General features: G+C 49.4%; 1 protein-coding gene across 3 annotated transcripts in view; it reads right to left on the bottom strand.

Moving 5' to 3' along the window:
• Nucleotides 1-20564, bottom strand: part of MYLK (myosin light chain kinase) — a 226436-nt gene that overhangs the window by 8209 nt on the left and 197663 nt on the right. For 2 of the 3 annotated variants that reach the window (XM_032149992.2, XM_032150000.2), the window contains 4 exons: nt 20150-20367; nt 17929-18052; nt 8942-9094; nt 6296-6419 (listed from right to left, as the gene is read on the bottom strand). In XM_032149992.2, coding sequence (XP_032005883.1) covers nt 6296-6419; nt 8942-9094; nt 17929-18052; nt 20150-20367 — 619 coding nt within the window. Of the gene's footprint in view, nt 1-6295; nt 6420-8941; nt 9095-17928; nt 18053-18584; nt 18636-20149; nt 20368-20564 lie in introns of those variants that run through there. The other variant, XM_058437415.1, reaches the window with a different exon arrangement.

The raw sequence follows: 20564 nt of genomic DNA, 5'->3' as shown, positions 1-20564 counted from the left end.
GGAATGGGGCCTGGAACTGATGTGTGCGTTAATGTGACTAAACAAGGTCAACATGAGACAAAAACCCTTTTCATACAGTGCTTCAACTCCCATAAAAGGGATAGTTTATATAAAGCAACTGCAGGCTGAGACAGCTCCAAAGACTTATTGCTGACTGGGCCTAGCGGGGCTATTTCTCGTAAAACAATGCCAGTGATGTGATTATAATTGGCTGAGAGAATAGTTACTACAGATCCCACAAGTCCTGATGCAAAAATAATCATAATAATAATAACACAGCATCCTGTTGACCTTGGGCAAGTCACTTAACCACTCTGAGCTTCAGTTTCCTTCTCTAGAAGGAGGGGGCTGGATAAGATGATCTCCAAGGTCCCATTTAGCTCTGTTTATAATTCAGAGACTTAAAAGATTTTGAGAAACACTCTGGCTGGCCCCAGCACAAGTCTATGATGCAGTGAAGCTCTGGAGGGGAGCTCTTCCCTGGTGCGCATTCAGGCACCAAAAAGAAGCATCGAAGAAATAAAAGGCAATGGCACTTTGCTTTTCGGTGACGACTTGGGAGAGGAAAGAATTTCTGCTGAAAAGGATCAGAACTTGAGATGTAATTTATTTACATTGCGAAAATTCTACCAAGCATAGGTTCCCTAATAATGTACAATTGTGTCTTACTGTTTCTTATCTTTCAATAAGTTTTTCACCTTTTTTCTAAGGTTAACAGGAATGACTAAGATAAGAAAACTAAGGCATAACCAAGTCTTTCCACCCCTGCACCCAAAGCATCTTTTTTAGGCATCTAAAAGCTGTGCATCCAGACAACAGATGTCACCACAGACTGGCTACTTGTCCCCCCTGAGAGAGGAAGGAAACAGCCTCTTCATAGGCAAATGGCTTGTACTCATTGCACCTCAAACTCTGCCGGCAAAGCCATTTTCTTCCTCAGTTCACTTCACATGCTCAAGTACTTCAGTAAAGCCTCACAATTTAGGACTAGTTGGAAAGCCAGTAAGCTTCAGTAAAAAGACTGATCATTTTGAAAGTAAATAACTTCTGGGTGCTAAGGAAACATACAGAGAATTGTGTGTGTGTGTGTATGGTTAAAGAGGAGACCTACTGCAGTGAGCGGGATGACCTTACTGTCATGCCTCCTGCCATCCTTGCTGCAGATTGCTCTCACGCACTTTGGACAGACATTCCACCATGCTCTGTCCCCCGGCCATCCCTTCTCACACACATCACACTGTATGGTGTGGGTATGTTTCTGGCCTCTGCCACCAGAGTGAGGCTGGGTCGCTGAACAGAATCTACGCAGCCCCAGGTGGAGGTGACGAGGAGGGGAAGATGGTGAGAGATGAAAACTGAACAACTTAACTGTGCGAAGAACCACCATGTGGCCCTGCGGAGAATGCCTCCGCAGTCTCAAGGCCACGTGGCAACCTTTCATGCTCTTCTGGGAGATGTTACTGGTTCAACCTGTTTGTTGTGCTAGCCAGAGTGTAGAGAGACCCAGCTCTTCCCATGAGAGGTTACCCTGCCCTCAGGAACAGGTAAGAGGTGGTACCAGCCATGCAGCCTTCCCTATGTAGTGAATGTCAGACCAGCCTGCTTCCTAATCAACCCGATTCTCAGACTCGGCCCTTCTCTGCTCTCTGTTCCCTTTATCCAACACAGATTGGTTTGTCCTGGGCTAGGAGCCTCTAAACCCGGAGGGTTCATTCCCAACAAGGGACAGGTTAGTTCTCTAACCCTAATTGCTGGGAGACCTTGTGCAAGTCATTTCCCCTCTCTGGGCCTCAGGAGCCTGGGAGCAGAAGATTCTAATCTTCCTGCAGTTCCAGACCTCTACAGAAAGACTCTGGTTTATATCCATAAATGTGTAGCAAGGAACACCCGCCTTGAGCCCATGGGCTCCCCAATTCCAGACATTAGGATTGGGACTGATCAGGACTGTCTTCACCTGTGTGGTGTGGCAAGACGATGTCTTTTTTCTTCCAGATTTTATTTCATAACAAAATGACTAAAATGAAGCTGTCAGAATGAGGAAACAAAAGAGTTATAGTATTTCAGAGGAAATATATTAACAAATAAATATGTCTCACATAGGGAGAACTTCTCTAAAAGATGAAGATATCCAGCATATAATTTCTAAAACATAGAAAAATATTTGGAAATTGATTTGTGAAAAGAAATGCTGAGGAAGTTATTTGTCAGAACTAGAAATGAATATATCAATATGTTCTAGTCTTCCAGTTTTATGCCTTTGAGCTGACAATTGGTTGTTGCTTTACTGACCAAAGACCTTTGGAAATTTTTGGAACATCAAGATAGCCAAGTTTTAATTTTGTAATTTCTCCCTTTTTCTTGCTTGAGGGCAATTGGCCCAGGCTGGGTTCCGTGTCGCTGGTGAGCAGTATCTGCACCAGCCTCCTTATGCAGCACAAATTCCCTGCCCCTTGGAGAGCTTGTGGGGCCAGCCATCCTGGCTTGCCCAGGCAGGCTTGTGGAGTTTCCCAGGATTAGGGTCTTTTGGCACCAATACTAAGACATTCCCTGGCAAACATACAGCAAGCTGGTTACCCATCAAAGCCCCCCATATATACCAATAGCCCCAAGACTACAGTTTTCCCTGAGCAGTGCATACCATCCAAATGGGATGGTCAAGAATACTCCATGCTATACTGAGTCCAGTGTTTTCTCCCCTAATGCCCTTGGTCCATACTGCTGGGGTCTTTATGGTTCCCAGAAAATAAAGATGGCTACCTATGGGCCTCTGATGTCTAGTCTTTTGCTTCCAATGTGCATGCAGAAACCCTGTTAATCTGCTCAACCTACCTGCCCCCATTGCTACACCTTTCCAACATATCTTTGTAAAATTCTTTTAATATAAATTTAAAATATACCTTCTTTCAGAATAACTTCATTCTAAGATGAGTAATATGATTAGTCATCTATACCCAGCCTAGCTTTGCTTGTAGGGATTTGTTCCCATGTCACTTCATCCCTTCTAGGGCTTTTTATGAAAACCACACCAGAATAACAAGAAGGTGCCTTCTCTGGCAGAGCTACAGAGAGTTCTGGGCCACCTGAGCCTGCTCCTCCCCTCTCCCTCTGCCCCCGCCCACAGCCCACTCCTTCCCACTCCACCCCACTGCACAGAACCTTGGCTGCTGCAAGAGGGAACCTCCATATTCCAAGGGGAGCTAAGGCCCTGGTAATTGCAGTTAAAATGCAGAAAACGTTTTCCTGAGGGAGCAACATAACATGAAATGGTTAGAGCTGTTACCAGGGAAGCTACTCTTCAGGGAAACTACTTGTTGAATGGGATTTTTGTGGACAACTTTTGTGTGCAATTTTGTGGAAAAATCATTTCCAAATGTCGCCATCTATACTAAAATATAAAATTAAAGTTCATTCTCTGAATTCTACCCTTTTCTTCCCCTGCCCTTCCAGAAAACCCTATGGCTAATAATGCCGTAAACAAGAAGAAAAAAAAAATTGATTAAAATATCAGCATAGGCTGAGCACTCAGCACTTTGGGCAGACAAGCAGCAGCATCGCTTGAGGCCAGGAGTTCAAGACTAGTCTAGGCAACATAGTGAGACCCTGTTTCTACCAAAGGAGAAAAAAAAATATTAGCCGGTCTGGCGGCATATGCCTGTAGTCCCAGCTACTCAGGAGGCTGAGACGAGAAGATTGCTTGAGCCCACGAGGTCGAGACTGCAGTGAGCTATGATTGTACCATTGCCCTCCAGCCTGGGTGACAGCATGAGACGCTGTCTCTTAAAAAAAAAAAAAAAAAAAAATTAGCACCACTATGATTCCCTGACTGATTTAACTGAAAAATTCCCTTTGCCTCCTCTCCTGCTTCCTCATCTCTTCTCTGCTCCTAGCCCCTGGGTTTAGGCATCCTCCTGGCTTTTGTTCATCTGCAGATGTTCCCAGGTGATAAGGCTGCCCCTCAACCTATAGCCTCAGCCAAGCAATAACCACTTAGACTCACTGCTCTGAGGACTGCCCCGCCCTGACATCAGCTTCCCTATCCTTTCCAGAAATACTTTTTTGAGACCTGCTGGCCACAGGATTATTAATACAGCTGACTTTGATTTTGTAGATCCTCCCCCACTTTTTTAAAAAGAATATTTGCTACTCAGATCCTAGTGGCACCAAAAGGTAAGCAGCTACAGATGTTTCAACTCACCTTGCGCTTGAGGGAGGCCTGGAGACCCATCTAAACCTTCCCATGAGGGGTGTAGCCAGGAACTGACTTCCATGGTGGAGGAGCACAGCTGATATGTGCTCAGGATGGTGGTCACTTAAACTCCACACATATGGCCCCCATTTGCCTTTGCTCCCTCTTTCAACCTCTGAGTGACACTCTACTTTTTGAGGCAACTGTGATTTAGTCACCTGGTGTGGTAAATGACCAGTGTTCCAGTTGCCTCCAACACAGTGATTTCCCTTTTCTTTGCCACCCAGGCAAAGTCTCAATGCCCCTGGGTCCCTTGAGTATCCAGCTAAAAGACTCTGCTCCTGTCCAGCCAAGCCCAGCTGGAATGGGTCCGGCTCCCACCTCTGTGCCTTCTCCTCCACCTGTGCAGTCCTCTTCTCTGTATTCTGACTGAGGTTCCACACCTAATTCAGACTCCTGCATCTGGGAGCATTTCCTCATAATCACATCCAACTCTGCTTGCAACCAGGTCCGTTCTATCCATACACACCCATGGTTATGGAGAACTATCCGGATAGTTTGTACATCTTGGTGCGTGTTACATCCTTTCATGTCTAGTTGCTTCAGTTCCCCATTGCACTACATGGTCCTTGAGTGTGGAAACCATGTCCTCTCAATCGCTTGAACCTGGGAAGCAGAGGCTGCAGTGAGCCGAGATCGTGCCACTGCACTCCAGCCTGGGTGATGGAGTGAGACTTCGTCTCAAGAAAAAAAAAAAAAAAAAAGAAAGAATGAAAGAAACCATGTCTTCTCCAGCAGCCTAAGAATTGTAATTCTAGGTCGGGAGCAGTGGCTCACGCCTGTAATCCCAACACTTTGGGAGGCCGAGGCAGGTGGATCACAAGGTCAGGAGATCAAGACCATCTTGGCTAACACGGTGAAACCCCGTCTCCACTAAAAATACAAAAAATTAGCCGGGCATGGTGGTGGGCGCCTGTAATCCCAGCTACTTCGGAGGCTGAGGCAGGAGAATGGCGTGACCCCAGGAGGCGGAGCTTGCAGTGAGCCAAGATCATGCCACTGTACTCCAGCCTGGGCAACAGAGCGAGACTCCATCTCAAAAAAAAAAAAAGAATTGCAATTCTAATTGTGGTAATAAAACTGATAAAATAGGTGATGACGGTGATAAACTGATAAACATCCTGTGGTTTTGGATAATAATTTTATCCACCCATGCCTTTTATCAGAGGCAGTCTTGGGGTTAAGACTATGTGTTTTGCAGTCAAGCTCTGGGTTTGAATCCTGGCCCTTCTGCTTATTAGCTGTGTGATCCTGGATGGCTTTCCTAACCTTTTCTCTGCCTCAATTTTGTCTGTAAAGTGGGGATGATAATAGTACCTGCCTCCTAGGGTTAAAAGATTTAGTGCATAGATAGTGCTTTAAATGGTCCCTGACAGATGGCCTACCTTAATACCTATTAGCGACTGGGATCGCTTCTGGACACTTGCCATGTGCCAGGCATTGTACTACTAAAGGCCACATGAGGATGATCTCATGTAATTCTCATAATTATCACAACAATGCTGTGAAGTTGGTACCACTATTATTCCCGCTTTATAGATGAGAAAAATCCACAGCAAGATTACGTCATTTGCTAAGGACACATGGCTATTAACATACAACCTTCCTAGATGGTAGGACCATGTCTCTCTCTTTAGATCATGTGCCCTCCTCCTTCATCATAAAGAAATGTGAGACCACCATACTACCATCCCATTCTCAGGGTTGACAAATGGACCTTAAAGTGATGTTGCTCATCCCAAGCCATGAAGACACAAAATGTCATTGGCTTAACCTGAGTAAGGGTTTACGGTCCCCTGGGGCAAAGGTAAGCAGGAACAGAGAGACAGCTAAGCTAAGAATCCATCCCATCTCCTCGAGAAAGGGACTCTGCACTCAGGACTAAGCACACCACTGTACCTTAATCAGCTGCCTAAATTGGTCCCAGACTACTTCAGAAATAAATTTAAACTTTCTTGGTGTGAGGCCAGGGCAAGCTGGGAATGAAAGTGGCTTGAACAACACAAATATGAGGGGCAACATCCCAGTCCAAAGTGATCCTTGCATTACCTGCCATTTCCTTCTTGCCATGTACTTCTTCATCCGGTCCTTGGAGAGTTTCTTGGCCTCCATGTTCTTGGTATCTTTCATTAGCCATGGATGCTGAAGGCACTGCGTGCAGTCCAGGCGGTTTCTGACAGAGGCAGAGATCAGGAGATTTTTGAGCAGGAGGAGACCTCAGAGACCACTGGTTAGTTCAGAAATGGGAGGCCACCTGTCCCTGGTCACGAGGGCAGAGCCCAGGGCCCCCTGCTCCCAGACCATCCACCGTGATCAGGATCACTGTGCTCTTCACCTTTCTCCTCACTTGGTCTGGGTCACACTAACCAGAACTAGCATGGGTCGGTGTTATGAAAGCCCAAGCACCAAGGAAGTGACTGGGCTCCATTGCCTGCTCTTGGGGTTGAGAAAGAGTAAGTGCTGCAGGGCAGACGTTTCTGGGATCGGCTGGCACCCTATTCCAGGGTGGCATCATTCTGCTGCTCCCATGAGGGCTGGGGCCCACAGAGGCTAATCCTCCTGCCACCCTGTCTGGAGGAGGGGAGAGTTAAACCCTAGGAAAAAATCTCCGACAATCACTGAACTTTCATGTTTTAGTCTTATGGTGTTGTTGAATATCAGGTTTTTCCTGTTACAACTCAAAGAAGAAGGTCCTGCCTATAACCTTGAATTATGACTACTTTAGAACTGCACTGAAGCTCATTTCATCTTTCTGAAAGCTCTGGGGATCTAGAAACATTTTAGAGCCATTGCCTTAACTGTAACAGGACTAAGAAAGCCTAAGAAAGCCTAAAGAACCAAATGCTAACATACATAGAAAAATGACTGGAAAGAAGTATAGCAAAATGTAGTGATCTTTAGATAAAGGGATTATAGATGATTTAAATTTTATTATATTCTTCAAATCCTCTATAATTTTCATGCATTATTTTTATAGTAGGAAGGAATTTTTTTTTTTAAGTGCTGATAGGTGGTGATTTCTGCTTGAAGAGAGGCTGGGTATAAGAGTTTATGGGAATTTGGTGTCTTCATCTATTTGAATAAGATCAGTTCTTTGGTGAATCCATTTTATGAGCACAGAGGGATCCAGTACAGCCTGTTACTGATTTAATTCAAGGCCAGATGAGAAAATAAGATATGTACACACACAATACCTTGTTTACCAAATCTTCGTGAATAAGGCTTGGATGACAAAAGCCATCCTTGTAGCAGAGTTACTGAGGAGGTTTCCATCTCCTGAGGCACCTTGGGTGTGGGGGTCCCTCATATTGGAAGAGAATTTAGACTTCCCACAGTATCTCAGTTCTCCTTGAGTCATGCCCATTTCTGATACAGGCTGTGACAGCAAAAGCCTAAAAAGATCTCATTGTCAAGGAGTGTAGAATGTGGCCTCTGGGGGAGTTTGGCCCTGAACTGGCTAAAAAGGACTGAGAGTGGGGTGCATCACAGGAAAGCCTGACAGAGCCATCTGAGACACTCCAATATTGCTCCTTCAGCAACTAACTGCGCCTTCCTGCCCCAAACAGCCATTCTTCCTCGGGGGAGCCATTGGCAGCCTCACGAGGCTGCAAAGTCACCTGGGAGTGCAGAGCCTCCTGCCTGCCCTGGAGCCAGGCCCCTCCCCTTCTCTCTAGCACCCATGTCAACACCACCCTTCTTGGCAAGGCTACAACTGCTCCCTGGGATTGCCAAGTATAGCTCCAAGCTCCTCGGCACCCCTACAGTCAGGCCCTGCCTCATCTAGTCACCTATTTGCAGAGTGGGTGAGCTGCCCAATAGGCCAGCTGTTCTCACCTGAGTCCCACTGCTCCCTTTCCCTACACATGCAGAGCCCAGGACAGTTCCTTCCAGGAGATTCTATCTAGGCACACCCACTGCCCACCTTCAGCCAACCTCCCACTCTGGTCTCCTCTACAACTCCAAGCTCCAATCTTCTGCTGAAACCTGGAGGGCTTGAGTGCCTGACCTTTCCCCACAGCCCATGCACGCTGACCTCCCACTGTTCACTTCCCTATGTTCACAGCTGCAGCAGGCACAGGTGGGGAACCTCAACAGAGGAGGAGCTGGGAGAGGGCTAAGCCCAGTGGTCTGGGATCATAGCCTCCCTTTGGCCAGATGTTAGAAGGTACCTCGCTGTATTCAAGCAGGCAGTTATTAAATAACTGAGATATAAAAAAACACTAAGCCATAATAATAATAATAATCTGGGGATATGATCGGGACCCACAGAGAAGTTCTAAGATGCCTGTGTCCTCTGCTCTTGCTTGTTGAGAGGGTCCTTCCCCTGCAGCCCCTGAAGAGGGCTGTGGCTGGCCACAACTGTACGCAGAAAATAAGAAGGGCAGTCATTATTCACACAGAACAGCTGCCCCTCGCTCTGCAATGTGGTCAAGTGTCGCTTTTCAAGTCAGGTATCTGAGCCTCTGAAGGTGAATCCCATGTCTAGCTCTAGCGGGCAGGGCCTAGGAAGTCACCTCCCCGACCCACATGCACTTGGGTCTCTTACCATGCCCACCCTCCCTTCCTCAGGGAATGCTAGGAATGACCCAAGGCGGGGTGGCAAGGAGGGTGCCCCAACAGGCAAAGGAATCCCCCTTTGCTTCCCAACACAGGGCAGGGAGTGGCGAAGCAAAGACTGAAATCCCAACTCATTACTTCATATCTTTCTTCAGCAGATTACTGATGAAATCCTTGGCATCGTCGGAGATCTCATCAAATGCCTCGTCGTCGAAGTCCCAGGTGGCAGAGGTAACGTTGGCCAAGGTTTCGTTATCGTTGTCTCCCATGAAGGGGGAAAGGCCACTGACTCTGGAGAGACAAGAGCAGGAGAGCAGGTGTGGCTAGGAGAGGGCGCGACGACCAGGTGAGTGATAACTGAGGTCAAAGGCGAGGGTCGGCCAGCCTCCCCACCCCCAAACTCATGCTCTGTGGGCCTTGCACCTGTCTTTCTTCCACTTGTGGAAAGAAAAGAGGGTGTGGTTCACAGCCGTGTCTTTTCTTGGTCACCTGCCTCTTGACACCACCTACCTGTGAGGCTGAGGTGCAGTGGGTTGGCTTCTGCAGGGTACACGGCAGGGCTGATAAGTCCCTCTGTCCCGGTCTTCTATTATTCCCCAAAGCCCAGGCTAGAGCCTTCTCCAAGCCCCTTCCTCCCATGCTCCTGCCCCCTCTCCGTGGACTGGGCACATGGTAGTGATCACCACTGCACCCTTCTGTGCCCTCCCTCCCACCTCTCTCCACACACCTTCAGCTCCAAGAAGAGGGCCCAGCAAATAGGATAGGCTCAGTAAGTGAAGTGTGTGCCCGATGGACAGATGGACTTTGAATCAGCAATGTAGGTTCAGGGAACCTGAGGCATTTTTGCCAAACTAGAAAACTTCCCTATGAGGTGCTGTGGCAGAGGACAGAGTGCAGCCTCTCTGCTTGCTGGATGGCCTTGGACAATTCCCTGATCTGTGTCAGTTTTCTCCTCTAAAATGGAGAAGCTGCCATTTAACTATAGGGTGGTCACTTCTTCATCCTCATCATCATCATGATGGCAGCAGACATTCGTTGAGTTTTTCTATGTGCCAGGCACTGGGTCAAGTGCCTAAAACAAGTGAACTCACTTAATCTTAACACTGCCCTATGATGTAGGTAATTCTTATAACTTTGTTTTACAGATGAGGGAATTGAGGCACAGCCCAGGCTCAAGTAACCTGCCCAAAGATTTGCAGCCAGTGAGATTGGAACCCAGGTATCTGCCTCTAGAGCCTGTCCTCTTAAATGCTATACTATCCTAACATTTCTGTGAAGATGAAGTAAATTGCAGTGTTCAGCACTGGCACCAGGCCTGGTCCACAATAAGGAAGCAGTCCATGCCCGGAGATCTCATGCAGTTCTGCTGGGTTCCCTCCACTGCCTCACCAAGCTGTGAGTGCAGGAATGACTTTATGACCAGCAGCTTAAGCCAAATAAACTTTATAAGGTAAAGAATTTCAAAACAAAATAGATAAGATTTGTGGCTTATTGACCTTACCTCTCACCTCTGTGCACCTCACCTTCATAGCAACAACTCACCCCACTGTTCATGCGGGCCTTGTGAGTCAGCCTTATGGGTGTTTGACCAGCACAGTTGCCCACAGTCCCACCCTTAGACAGGCTCTGTGCTTGGTTTAATGCTCTGCTGCTGTCATCTCAAGATTCTCAATAAGGTTTGAACAAGTGGCCCCACCTTTTATGTTGCAAATTATGTAGCTGTTTCTGCCCTGATCTCAGCTGAGCCCCATGAGATGGGTCTGGGGGCCAGGCATGGTGGCTCACGCCTGTAATCCCAGCACTTTGGGAGGCCGAGATGAATGGATCACCTGAGGTCAGCAGTTTGAGGCTAGCCTGGCCAACATGGTGAAGCCCTGTCTCTACTAAAAATACAAAAATTAGCTGGGCATGGTGGCAAGCACCTGTAATCCCAGCTACTCGGGAGGCTGAGGCAGGAGAATTGCTTGAACCCTAGAGGTGGGGGTTGCAGTGAGCCAAGATTGCACCATTGCACTTCAACCTGGGCGACAAGCGAAACTCAATCTCAAAAAAAAAAAAAAAAAAGAGAGAGATGGGTCTGGGGCCCTCCTGCCATCAACCTGTCAAGTTAGGGCTTTACCAATGTCCCTTCTCTCAAATGCTTATGAATCCATCATCATCAGCCAAGCACTGACAGCTTCAGGAGTAAGGTTTGGTTGAGTTTGACAGAACAAACCCCCCTTGAAATACTGGAGAAAAACCTTGCCATAGGAGGAACCCTCTGGTGAAACCTTTTGTAAAGAGAAGAAAGCTTTTACAATGTGAATTGTCTCATCCTAATCAACATATTTGTGTTTCTGAGTAATAGATTTTTGTGGATGGGATTTTTTTTTTAAGCAAGACCCTGATTTATGTTTTAAGGCAAAGAGAATCATTCTCGGTCATGTCCCCATGAGGGAAGGGTGGGCATTTACCTGTCCCTGAGTCTGCACTGTTATCTGCTGCTCCTTTCCCCTCTCTAGGCCTCAGTTTCTCCTTTTTTTCTGAGATGGAGTCTTGCTCTGTTGCCCAGGCTGGAGTGCAGTGGTGCGATCTCCACTCACTGCAAGCTCTGCCCCCTGGGTTCATGCCATTCTCCTGCCTCAGCCTCCTGAGTAGCTGGGACTACAGGTGCCCGCCACCACTCCCAGCTAATTTTTTTGTATTTTTAGTAGAGATGGGGTTTCACAGTGTTTGTTAGGATGGTCTCTATCTCCTGACCTCGTGATCCGCCTGCCTCGGCCTCCCAAAGTGCTGGGATTACAGGTGTGAGCCACCGCGCCTAGCCAGTTTCTCCTTTTATACATCAAGGGAACTAGGCTAGATTTCCTAGGGGCCTCCCAGCTCTCTCTGTCTCTGGGACCCTGACCCCCACATGGCCCATGCAAGCCCCATCAGGAAGCAGCCTGTCTCTTGCCTGTCAGCCACCTGCTGCTTCTTTACATTTTCCACTGGAAACAGAGAGGGGGGAAGTCCGGCAGTACTCCAAAAGATGGCAGGAAAAGCAAACAACCCTGCTGTGGAATGCAGAAAGTTCCCCTTCTGCAAACCTCCTTTCCTTATTAGGAACTATAATCCTGCAAAGATAGGTCTTAATTTCTGCAACTCTGGGCACAGTCAGGGAGAGCCTCCTCGCCTCTGGCCTCTGGCACTCCTCCTTCCTGGCAGCCTATCCATCTGAAATACTCTCCTCACCCTGCCTGGCTTCTCGCCTCCCCAAGTTCCCCCAGCATTCTCCCTATTAAAGAGCACGTGTCTCGAATATAAAATGGAATACATACACAGCATGTTGACAAAGAGGGTGTTTGAATTTTCAGTAATGCTGTTGCTGGGTGGTGGGGTTTTACAGGATTTTTAAAAACCTTTTTGGGGAACTTTTTCTTTATTGCCAGAATTTGCATAAGGGATCATGTCTTTTAAGTTTTGTTTTTTTTGTTTTGAGATGGGGTCTTGTTCTATTGCCCAGGTTGGAGTGCAGTAGTGCGATCTCAGCTCACTGAACCTCTGGCTCAAGCGATCCTTCCACCTCAGTCTCCTGAGTAGCTGGAACCACAGGTGCGTGCCAACACATCTGGCTAATTTTTTGTATTTTGGTAGAGATGGGGTTTCACCATGTTGCCCAGGCTAGTCTCAAATTCCTGAGCTCAAGCAATCCTCCCACCTCTGCCTCCCAAAGTGCATTACAGGCATGAGCCACTGTGCCCAGCCTTGTCTTTTTATTTAGAAAATAGTCATTTTTTTTTTTTTTAATTTTTTTGAGACAGAGTCTCACTCTGTCACCCAGGCTGGAATACAGTGGTGTGATCATGGCTCACTGCAGCCTCAACCTCCCCAGGCTCAGGTGACCCTCCCACCTAAGCCACCCGAGTAGCAGGGACCACAGGCGCATGCCACCATGCCCAGCTACCTTATGTATTTCTTGCAGAGATGGGTTTTTTGTTTGTTTGTTTGTTTGTTTGAGATGGAGTCTCACTCTGTCGCCCAGGCTGGAGTGCAGTGGCACAATCTCGGCTCACTGCAAGCTCCGCCTCCCGGGTTCATGCCATTCTCCTGCCTCAGCCTCCTGAGTAGAGAGATGGGGTTTTGCCATGTTGCCCAAGCTGGTCTCAAACTCCTGGGCTCAGGCCATCCACTCACCTTGGTCTCCCAAAGTGCTGGGAGTATAGGCATGAGCCACTGCGCCCAGCTAGATAACAGTTATTATTTGTTAAAAAAATCAACCGGTCAACAAATAATGTTAGCATTAAAACACCTCTTTATCTCCCTGGTCTTATCTAGTTTTTAACTAATGGATTGATCTGTTTTTCACAAAATTGTAATCAGTCTGGGCAAGTCCTTGGATGCTTTACTTTTTCTTCACTGGATGTATCAAGTACAGCCAGACTCTACACGTTGATTTTTAATGGTCAAATATTAGTCTTTGTGCTGATGAAACACAATGGTCATGAATGCAGGGCATTCTAATTTCTTAGTTCTCAGCTTGTTACAAAAGAAATTCCCCCAGGGAATCTGATGTGGAGGCCTGTTTGGCTCTGGGGGCAGAAGGTTAGGAGAGCAGAGGGTGCAGAAATGCCTCTTGGCATTTCTGTGTGTGTGTGTGTGTGTGTGTGTGTGTGTTTTAAGAAATGGGGGTCTTACTATATCAGCCAGGCTGGTCTTGAACTCCTGACCTCAAGTGATCCTCCCATCACAGCATCCTGAGTAGCTGGGACCACAGGTGCACACTACTGCACCTGGCTTCTGTGTTGTGTTTCAAGCAGCAGACAGATGCCCCGACTGTACCAGTGGCCAGCTAAGGGGACCACATATCTGCTGATGGAACTACTGACTGCTAGGAAGGGGTTAGTCTTGTATCCATATTAGCCATCTGATACTCTGGTGGGAGAGCGGAGAGGGCTGAGTAGGTCTACAGGAAGAGCTGTGCATCATTTTGTGGACTGGCTGAGGAAGCAGCAACCTGGGGTTTAGTTGTGTTAGTATAAGTTGAAGGTGGTGGCTGGGCTTGGGGAGGGAACAGGGATCCTAGGGCTGGAATCAGAGCGTATTTCCAGGCTCAGCAGCACAGAGGGTAGCGGCAGCCCCAGGTGGGGAAGGCAGAGGTTACTGGATCTGGCTGAGGAGCCCTGCAGTCAGACCCTGGTCTGAGGAGGCCCCCAATGCCCCGGCACTGTGACCCCTCCTCAGCTGACTGGGCAGCTGTCACCGGAAGAGCTGACCTGCCTCCCCGCCATACACACCTCTCCTCCCTCCTGGCATCTCCTGACCACACACCAGGGTGGGGAGGGACAGCTGACAGCTGTCTGCACCATGGTGGGTGTTGGACAAACAAACAAGCATGAATGGGAAGGCTGTGCTGCTGGGCCTGGTCAGGAAGAGACAGGAGGAGGAAGCAGAGCAGCCATTGCTGGTTCACTCTGGCTTGAGGAAGGCTGGGAGAGAAGGCATTGTGGAATAGGGTGAGGGAAGGGCTCGGAGAAGAGCTGTTGTGGCCTCCCCACAGGTAGCAAGGAAGTACCAAGTCCAGGAAGTAGGGGAGGGAGACAGCAGGGGGAGGAGGGCTCTTTTTTTTTCTTTTTTTGAGACGGAGTCTTGCTCTGTCTCCCAGGCTGGAGTGCAGTGGCGCAATGTCGGCTCACTGCAAGCTCCGCCTCCCGGGTTCACGCCATTCTCCTGCCTCAGCCTCTCCGAGTAGCTGGGACTACAGGCGCCCGCCACCACGCCCGGCTAATTTTTTGTATTTTTTAGTAGAGACGGGGTTTCACCGTGGTCTCGATCTTCTGACCTCGTGATCCGCCCGCCTCGGCCTCCCAAAGTGCTGGGATTACAAGCGTGAGCCACTGCGCCCGGCCTGGAGGAGGGCTCTTAAACGGAGGCGGGCTTAGGATTTCTTCCGTATGGAAGTGTGGCCTCCAGCTCTCTGGTGTTCTCGCTTCCTGCCAGAAACCACATGGCTATTGCTAACTTCAGAAGGTCTCTAGGTACTCACACAACCTACTATCTCCCTTCAGGATCCGAGGTGAGAGTGTGGGGGCTCCACGACCCCATCCTGCTCCTTCCCTATAGGGCCAGGTACTGCCCTGATGGCTGGGCTGGGTGGGAGAGAGTAAAGTCACATCGTCCTATGGTGACACGGTCTGTTGCCTTCCCTTCCAACTCCCTGGCCTCTCCATCTCTCACTAGCCCCAGAAAGGAGAACAGGAGGGGCTCTCTGGTACCAAGGTGGAAGTTGCCCTGACAGGGACTGCCCGACAGATGACTAGGCTCCAAAGAGAGGGACAGAGTGGGGCGGAGGATGCCATGAGGGCCACCAGAGAGCCTCTTTTGGGTGCTCCCAGCCATGGCTCTGGAGTTCTGCATAGCAGGAGCTTAAAGGAAACCATCTCCTTGGCGCCAGTGTTTGTTTTCAGCACCCCCCTCTGCTGAGAGCCCTGGCTTGGGAGGGGAACTCCCTGACTTCCATCCACGCTGAAAGAGCCAGCCTGGAAAAGCCCCAGAGGGCAGTGATTCACAGTGGGGGTCCAGGAGCTAAGATGTGGCACAGGATTGATCCAGGCTGAGTCTGTGCCACCTGGCCTGGGTCCTTGCCACACACACCCCTCCTCCTTCCTGACACCCTTCTGCCCAAGCACCGGCAGCATCAAAGCTATCTTCTCCCCATTTCCAAAACTCTGCCCTAGTTCACTGTAAAAGTAATCTGGTAAACAAGGTAGCATAGTGCCCAAATTACTATGTTCCTCCACCTAAAAGAACTCTCATTTGACAATAAAGTGCCCTATGACCCAGTTATTCTAGTACTAGATTATATATCCAACAGAAATGTACAAATATATTCACTGAAACACGTGAACCAGAATGCTTCCAATGGCCAAACTGGAACCCACTCAAAAGCCTATCAAAGCAGAATGGATAAGTTAACTGGATTATATTCACATGATGGGATACTACATAACACTGAGAATAAACAGTCTACAGTGACACATAGTTCTATGAATGAATCTCACAAATGATGTCAAGCAAAAAAAGCCAGACACTTCTTTCTGTATGATTTCATTGACATTAGCCATGAGGGTAATGGTGACCTCTGGGGGTTGGTAACAGGGAGGGGCGCCAGAGGGCTGTGGGGGCCTGGCAGTGCTTGGTTTCTTGATCTGGGTAGAGGTTACACAGGTGAAAACTTAGTGAGCAGTCTAGTCACTGCTCTGTCACTGACCAGTAGAGAGACCAATTGTCCTGGTTTGCCTGGGACTGTTCCCATGTTAGCACCGAAAGTCCCGTATCCTGGCAGACTGGGATGACTGGTCCCCTGGCCCAACTGTGGGAAGTGGGCAGCCACATGGGCTTCCTTGGCCTCTGTCACCTCAACGCCACATGAAGATGGAATCCCTGCCATGACCCACTCTTGGGTTTGTTCTGAGGATCAAACAAGGTCCTATGCGAAAATCTGTAGCTGCAGAAGATCCTGATGCCATGGCAGTCGGAAAACCCACTGAAGAATAAACAGTAAGGCAAGTCTCCATGATGGCTGGAGGGGGACCCTGGGACCAAGCCAGACCACAGGGCAGCTGGGGCTGAACAGAGAGAGCTGACCAAGGACTGCTTCTCAAGGGTCTGGTGTTTTTCCCAGGGCCAGAGGTTAGCACTGCCCAGGCCTGGGGCCACCCTGAAAGGGGCAGGCTGGCCCTGCCCCCTACCCTGCTGTTCCTTACTTATCTAGGGAGCCAGGAGTCAAGCTCCAGTTCAGCTGCTGTCTTCACTTGTCAGCGCTCCTTCTCCAAGAGGGGGCGGGGCAGGGAGACAGGCAGGGAAATGCACACTTGGCCCGGGGTTTTTCTGCTGATCCGGGGAAGGCTGTGGTGGTGGAGCTAATCCCAGGCAGGAAACAGGATAACTGTCTGGGCTACAATGCCTGTGGCGCAGGTTCCACTGAGGGGACTGTCCTAACAGGCCACAGTGAGTAAAGCTCCTGAGCATGTGAAAAAGTCACATTGTACAAAAGTCACCCCACTTCTGCTAAAGTTTTTGTAACACTGGTTTCTAAACCTGGCTGTGCAAATCGCCCAGAACCTTCTCTCACACTGGAGTCTGAAGGCCTCAGGGGTCTAAGAAAGTATTCATAGAGGTCTTCCTCATTTTCTATGAAAATGTTAAATTTTTCCTTTTGACAGTAAAAACATTATCGAATGAAAGCATACGCATCTGCATCTTTGGGGACACCATCCCATAACTGCATGTGGCCACACAGGTTCAGGGGCTGCCACACAAGTTCTGAGACTAATGACTGTCCGCACCCTGGGGCTTCAGGGACTAAAGCAGCCAGACCCCACCGACAGAGTGTTCTCAAGCCTTGTTACTCAGAGCGCAGTCATTGAACCAGCACATTCGCAAACCTAGAGCCTGTTAGAAATGTGGCATTCCAGGTCACCCAGACCTGAACAAAAACCCTGCAATGTAAGGAGCCGCCTAGGTGAGTTAGGCATGCTAATGTTTGTGAAGCGCCGGCCTAGATGGCTGGCCTCCCCTCTCCTGCATTATTGTTCATTGAAATGGCTTTGGATCTCCCACCTGATTTTTCAGTTCTAATTACTGTGTTACTTTCTCTTATCTGTTAGTCCCATTGAAGGCTCGATCATCAATAGTGTTTATTAATTCACCCATATACGAGACTCAGAGATGAGGCTGGTAGTTGGGGTCCCCATGCCATGGGGATGGAGTGCTATGCCCTGAAGACAATGTGGATGCCCAGAGATTCGCCCCTGGCCTCCTGCTCTCCTTTTTTGTAGACCCACACAAGTGAGGTTTTATTACTTGGTGCCAGCCACATTTCCCACCCTCCTGACCAAAGGCCCCAGGCTGGCCAGCCTTGGGGACAGTGAGCACCCAGAATGGGGATCTTGGCATGTGTAGCTACATGATGCTACAGAATATGCATGCTACTGACTCCCTGGGAGCCCAGGAGCAGGGTGGGTTGCCAGAGATGGGAGGGGAGCCTGCCACCCTCCTGACTCTGGGGCGGGCTCCCCATCATGACAATGGCAGGGCAGCCTGGGGACCCTCCTGTGGAACCCTCAGCCCCCACCCACCGGTCCACCAAGTGCCCCAGGACTCACAGGATGTAGCAGATGACCCCAATGCTCCACATGTCTGTGGCGTAGCCGATGGGCTCATAGTTGATCACTTCAGGAGCCACAAACTCCGGGGTGCCAAAGAGGACCTTCAGAGACCCTGCGTTCTCTGAAACCAGGATGGAGAAGGATAAATTGCCAGCACATCACGGAGCCACCTTGACGCCAGCAGCTGCCCGAATCTGTGTGTTGACCCCAACCTGGGAGGGGCCAGACACAGGCTTCGGCACAGAGAACAGGCACAGAGACATCTGACCTCCTTGTTAAACAGGTGCGTCAACATGCCAGTGAAACCAACAAACTGCACACTCACCTCAAATGTCCTGTGCAGGGTGGGCAGGGGGAGAAGAGGCCGTTAAAGCACCCGCCCCGAATGGTCTTTTTGTGAGTCTCTCTCATGAGTTAGTTCCCCTAGGAAGGGACTGTGACTTATGCTTAATAATAATCTCTAGCATTCACTATGTCCTGTGTACCCCACCGGCAGCTTTACAAGGGTTCTTACCCACCCTAAGGGGTAGGTATAATGCCCGTGCTACTGAGGACATGAGTGAGGCCCAGGGGAGTGCAGTGATTTCCCCACCCGGTTAACAAGTGGTGGCCAGGACTCAAGCCAGGTAGTCCGACTCCTGAGCCATGCTTACCACTGCTCCTCCCTCCTGCTTCTCCTACTCCTCATGCAGCTTCATGGCTGTCCTTCAGGAGCTACTGGGAGGGTAGTCGGGAGAGGCTTCAACCCCAGGGTGGTACCTCTTGGCCATAAAGGACCAGAGATGCCTGTTAATATGTGCAAAAGGCAGGTACCTGTGGGCTATATCTGGTCTTGCTTAACTTCGCAGAGCTCATAGCAAATGTTCTAAAACAAAGCATTTAACAGCCCTCAGATGTGAAAGTTCTGCTCCAATTCCTGCCTCTCAGCCCTTTCTGCTACATTTTTGCCACTTCTCAGTTCTCTGGTCCTTGGTGGACACGGTCGTTCCCACAATATCCCTCATCAGTGGACCCTGGACATTGTGTTCCCTGAGCTCTGACACTGCCGACTCCTGAGGACAGCGGCCTCTCTATTCGTTTAATTTATTGGTGGTCACTGTTCAAAGGCAGGCCCTGTATGCCAGCCACTGCCCCTACCCTGTCCTGTTAGCAGGAGTGAGCAGAGCAGAGCAGGCACATGCGCCCAGCGCTGAGGCATGTTTCTCACCTGACTGCGCTGACCACCAGACCGGTCATAGTCTATCGGAATCTCGCCTCCCCTTGCCCCTTTCCTCTGTATGACCAACACAGCCTCAGCCAGGACTGAGCGTCCTAGGAGGCGTTTATTGGGTGGCATTCATTTGGCCCCTCCTTTCTATTCCCCGCAGGGTGGTGAAATAAAGCCAGCTCACCCCCGCCCTAGGGCTCCTTGCTAGCAGGGCAGTGGCTGAGAAGGGAGGATGAAGCTGTTTCCTCAATCACTGGGACATCAAAGGGCTGCAGAGGCAGGCTGGATGCAGGCAGAATGTAAGCCAGGCAGGCACCTACCAAAGTGCTTTCACGGCTGGCCTTGAGACCCTGACCACCTCCCCCTCTGTGACCTCTCTCCTGGCTAGCATAAGAATCAGAGGTGCTGCAGAGCACCCTGAGCAAGGTCTGGGGTCCTTGTTCCAATCCCAGCACATCCCCTGGCTCACAGTGGGACCTCCTGGGCAAAGCTATTGTGAACCTTTGTTTCCTAGTCTACAAGTTGGGGCTCATAAAATCTACCCTGCTCACCTCATGGTGAGAATCATAGGGATTATTTTTTATGTGAAAGTGCTCTAGAAACTGTACAGTATGATGCAGATGTGCAGAGCTACCATCACCAAAATGACTTTTGCTGCTAATGGCACCAGAGTGAAAAACAAAAGGGGATAATCATCATCATATATACAGCTAACACCTAAGCAGTCTTACTATGTGCAAGGCACTCTTCCCATCCCTTTACCTATATTAACACATTTGATCCTCCTAACAAATCTGTGAGTTAGGTGCTACTATGATCCCACTTTTCTGATGGGGAATTTGAGGCTTACTGTCACATCTAGTATGTGGTAGGGGTAGGATTCGAACCTGAGAAGTCTTCATGGTCTCGGATTTAGCCCCAATACTGTATGTTTCCTCTCACACTCAGTGTGAGAGGAAACGGCCACTGCAATACACACTGGTGTCCATGGGAAAGGCAGATGAGCCTTACCCAGCCTCCTGGCCAGACCAAAGTCGATGAGCTTGATCCTGGTGCCCGTCTTGTTGACACACATGATGTTCTCCGGCTTGAGGTCCAGGTGCACGATGCCCTGCTTGTGGATGTACTCCACCCCCTCTGAGATCTGCCGCATGTACTTGATGCACTCGCGCTCCGTTAGCTCAAAGTCCTCGTCAATGATGCGCTCAAACAGCTCACCTCCTGACACGCTGTGGGAACATGTGCACGAGGTCAAGCCACAAGCTCATGAAAGCCAGACTGGCAGGGAGTCTGGCCAGGGTAGACTGGGGGTAGGAAAAACTGGCAGGAAAGCCCAGGGAATGGGGGTGATGGGCAATTCCTGAATCCCCACCCTCCAACATGGGAGAAGGGTCAGGGCTTCCTGGTTTCCCATCGGGAACTCTGC

The sequence above is a fragment of the Hylobates moloch genome, unplaced genomic scaffold (genome assembly GCF_009828535.3).
Source record: "Hylobates moloch isolate HMO894 unplaced genomic scaffold, HMol_V3 SCAFFOLD_4, whole genome shotgun sequence".
In the NCBI taxonomy this organism is placed as follows: Eukaryota; Metazoa; Chordata; class Mammalia; order Primates; family Hylobatidae; genus Hylobates; species Hylobates moloch.
This window is presented reverse-complemented; position numbering and strand designations above follow the sequence as displayed.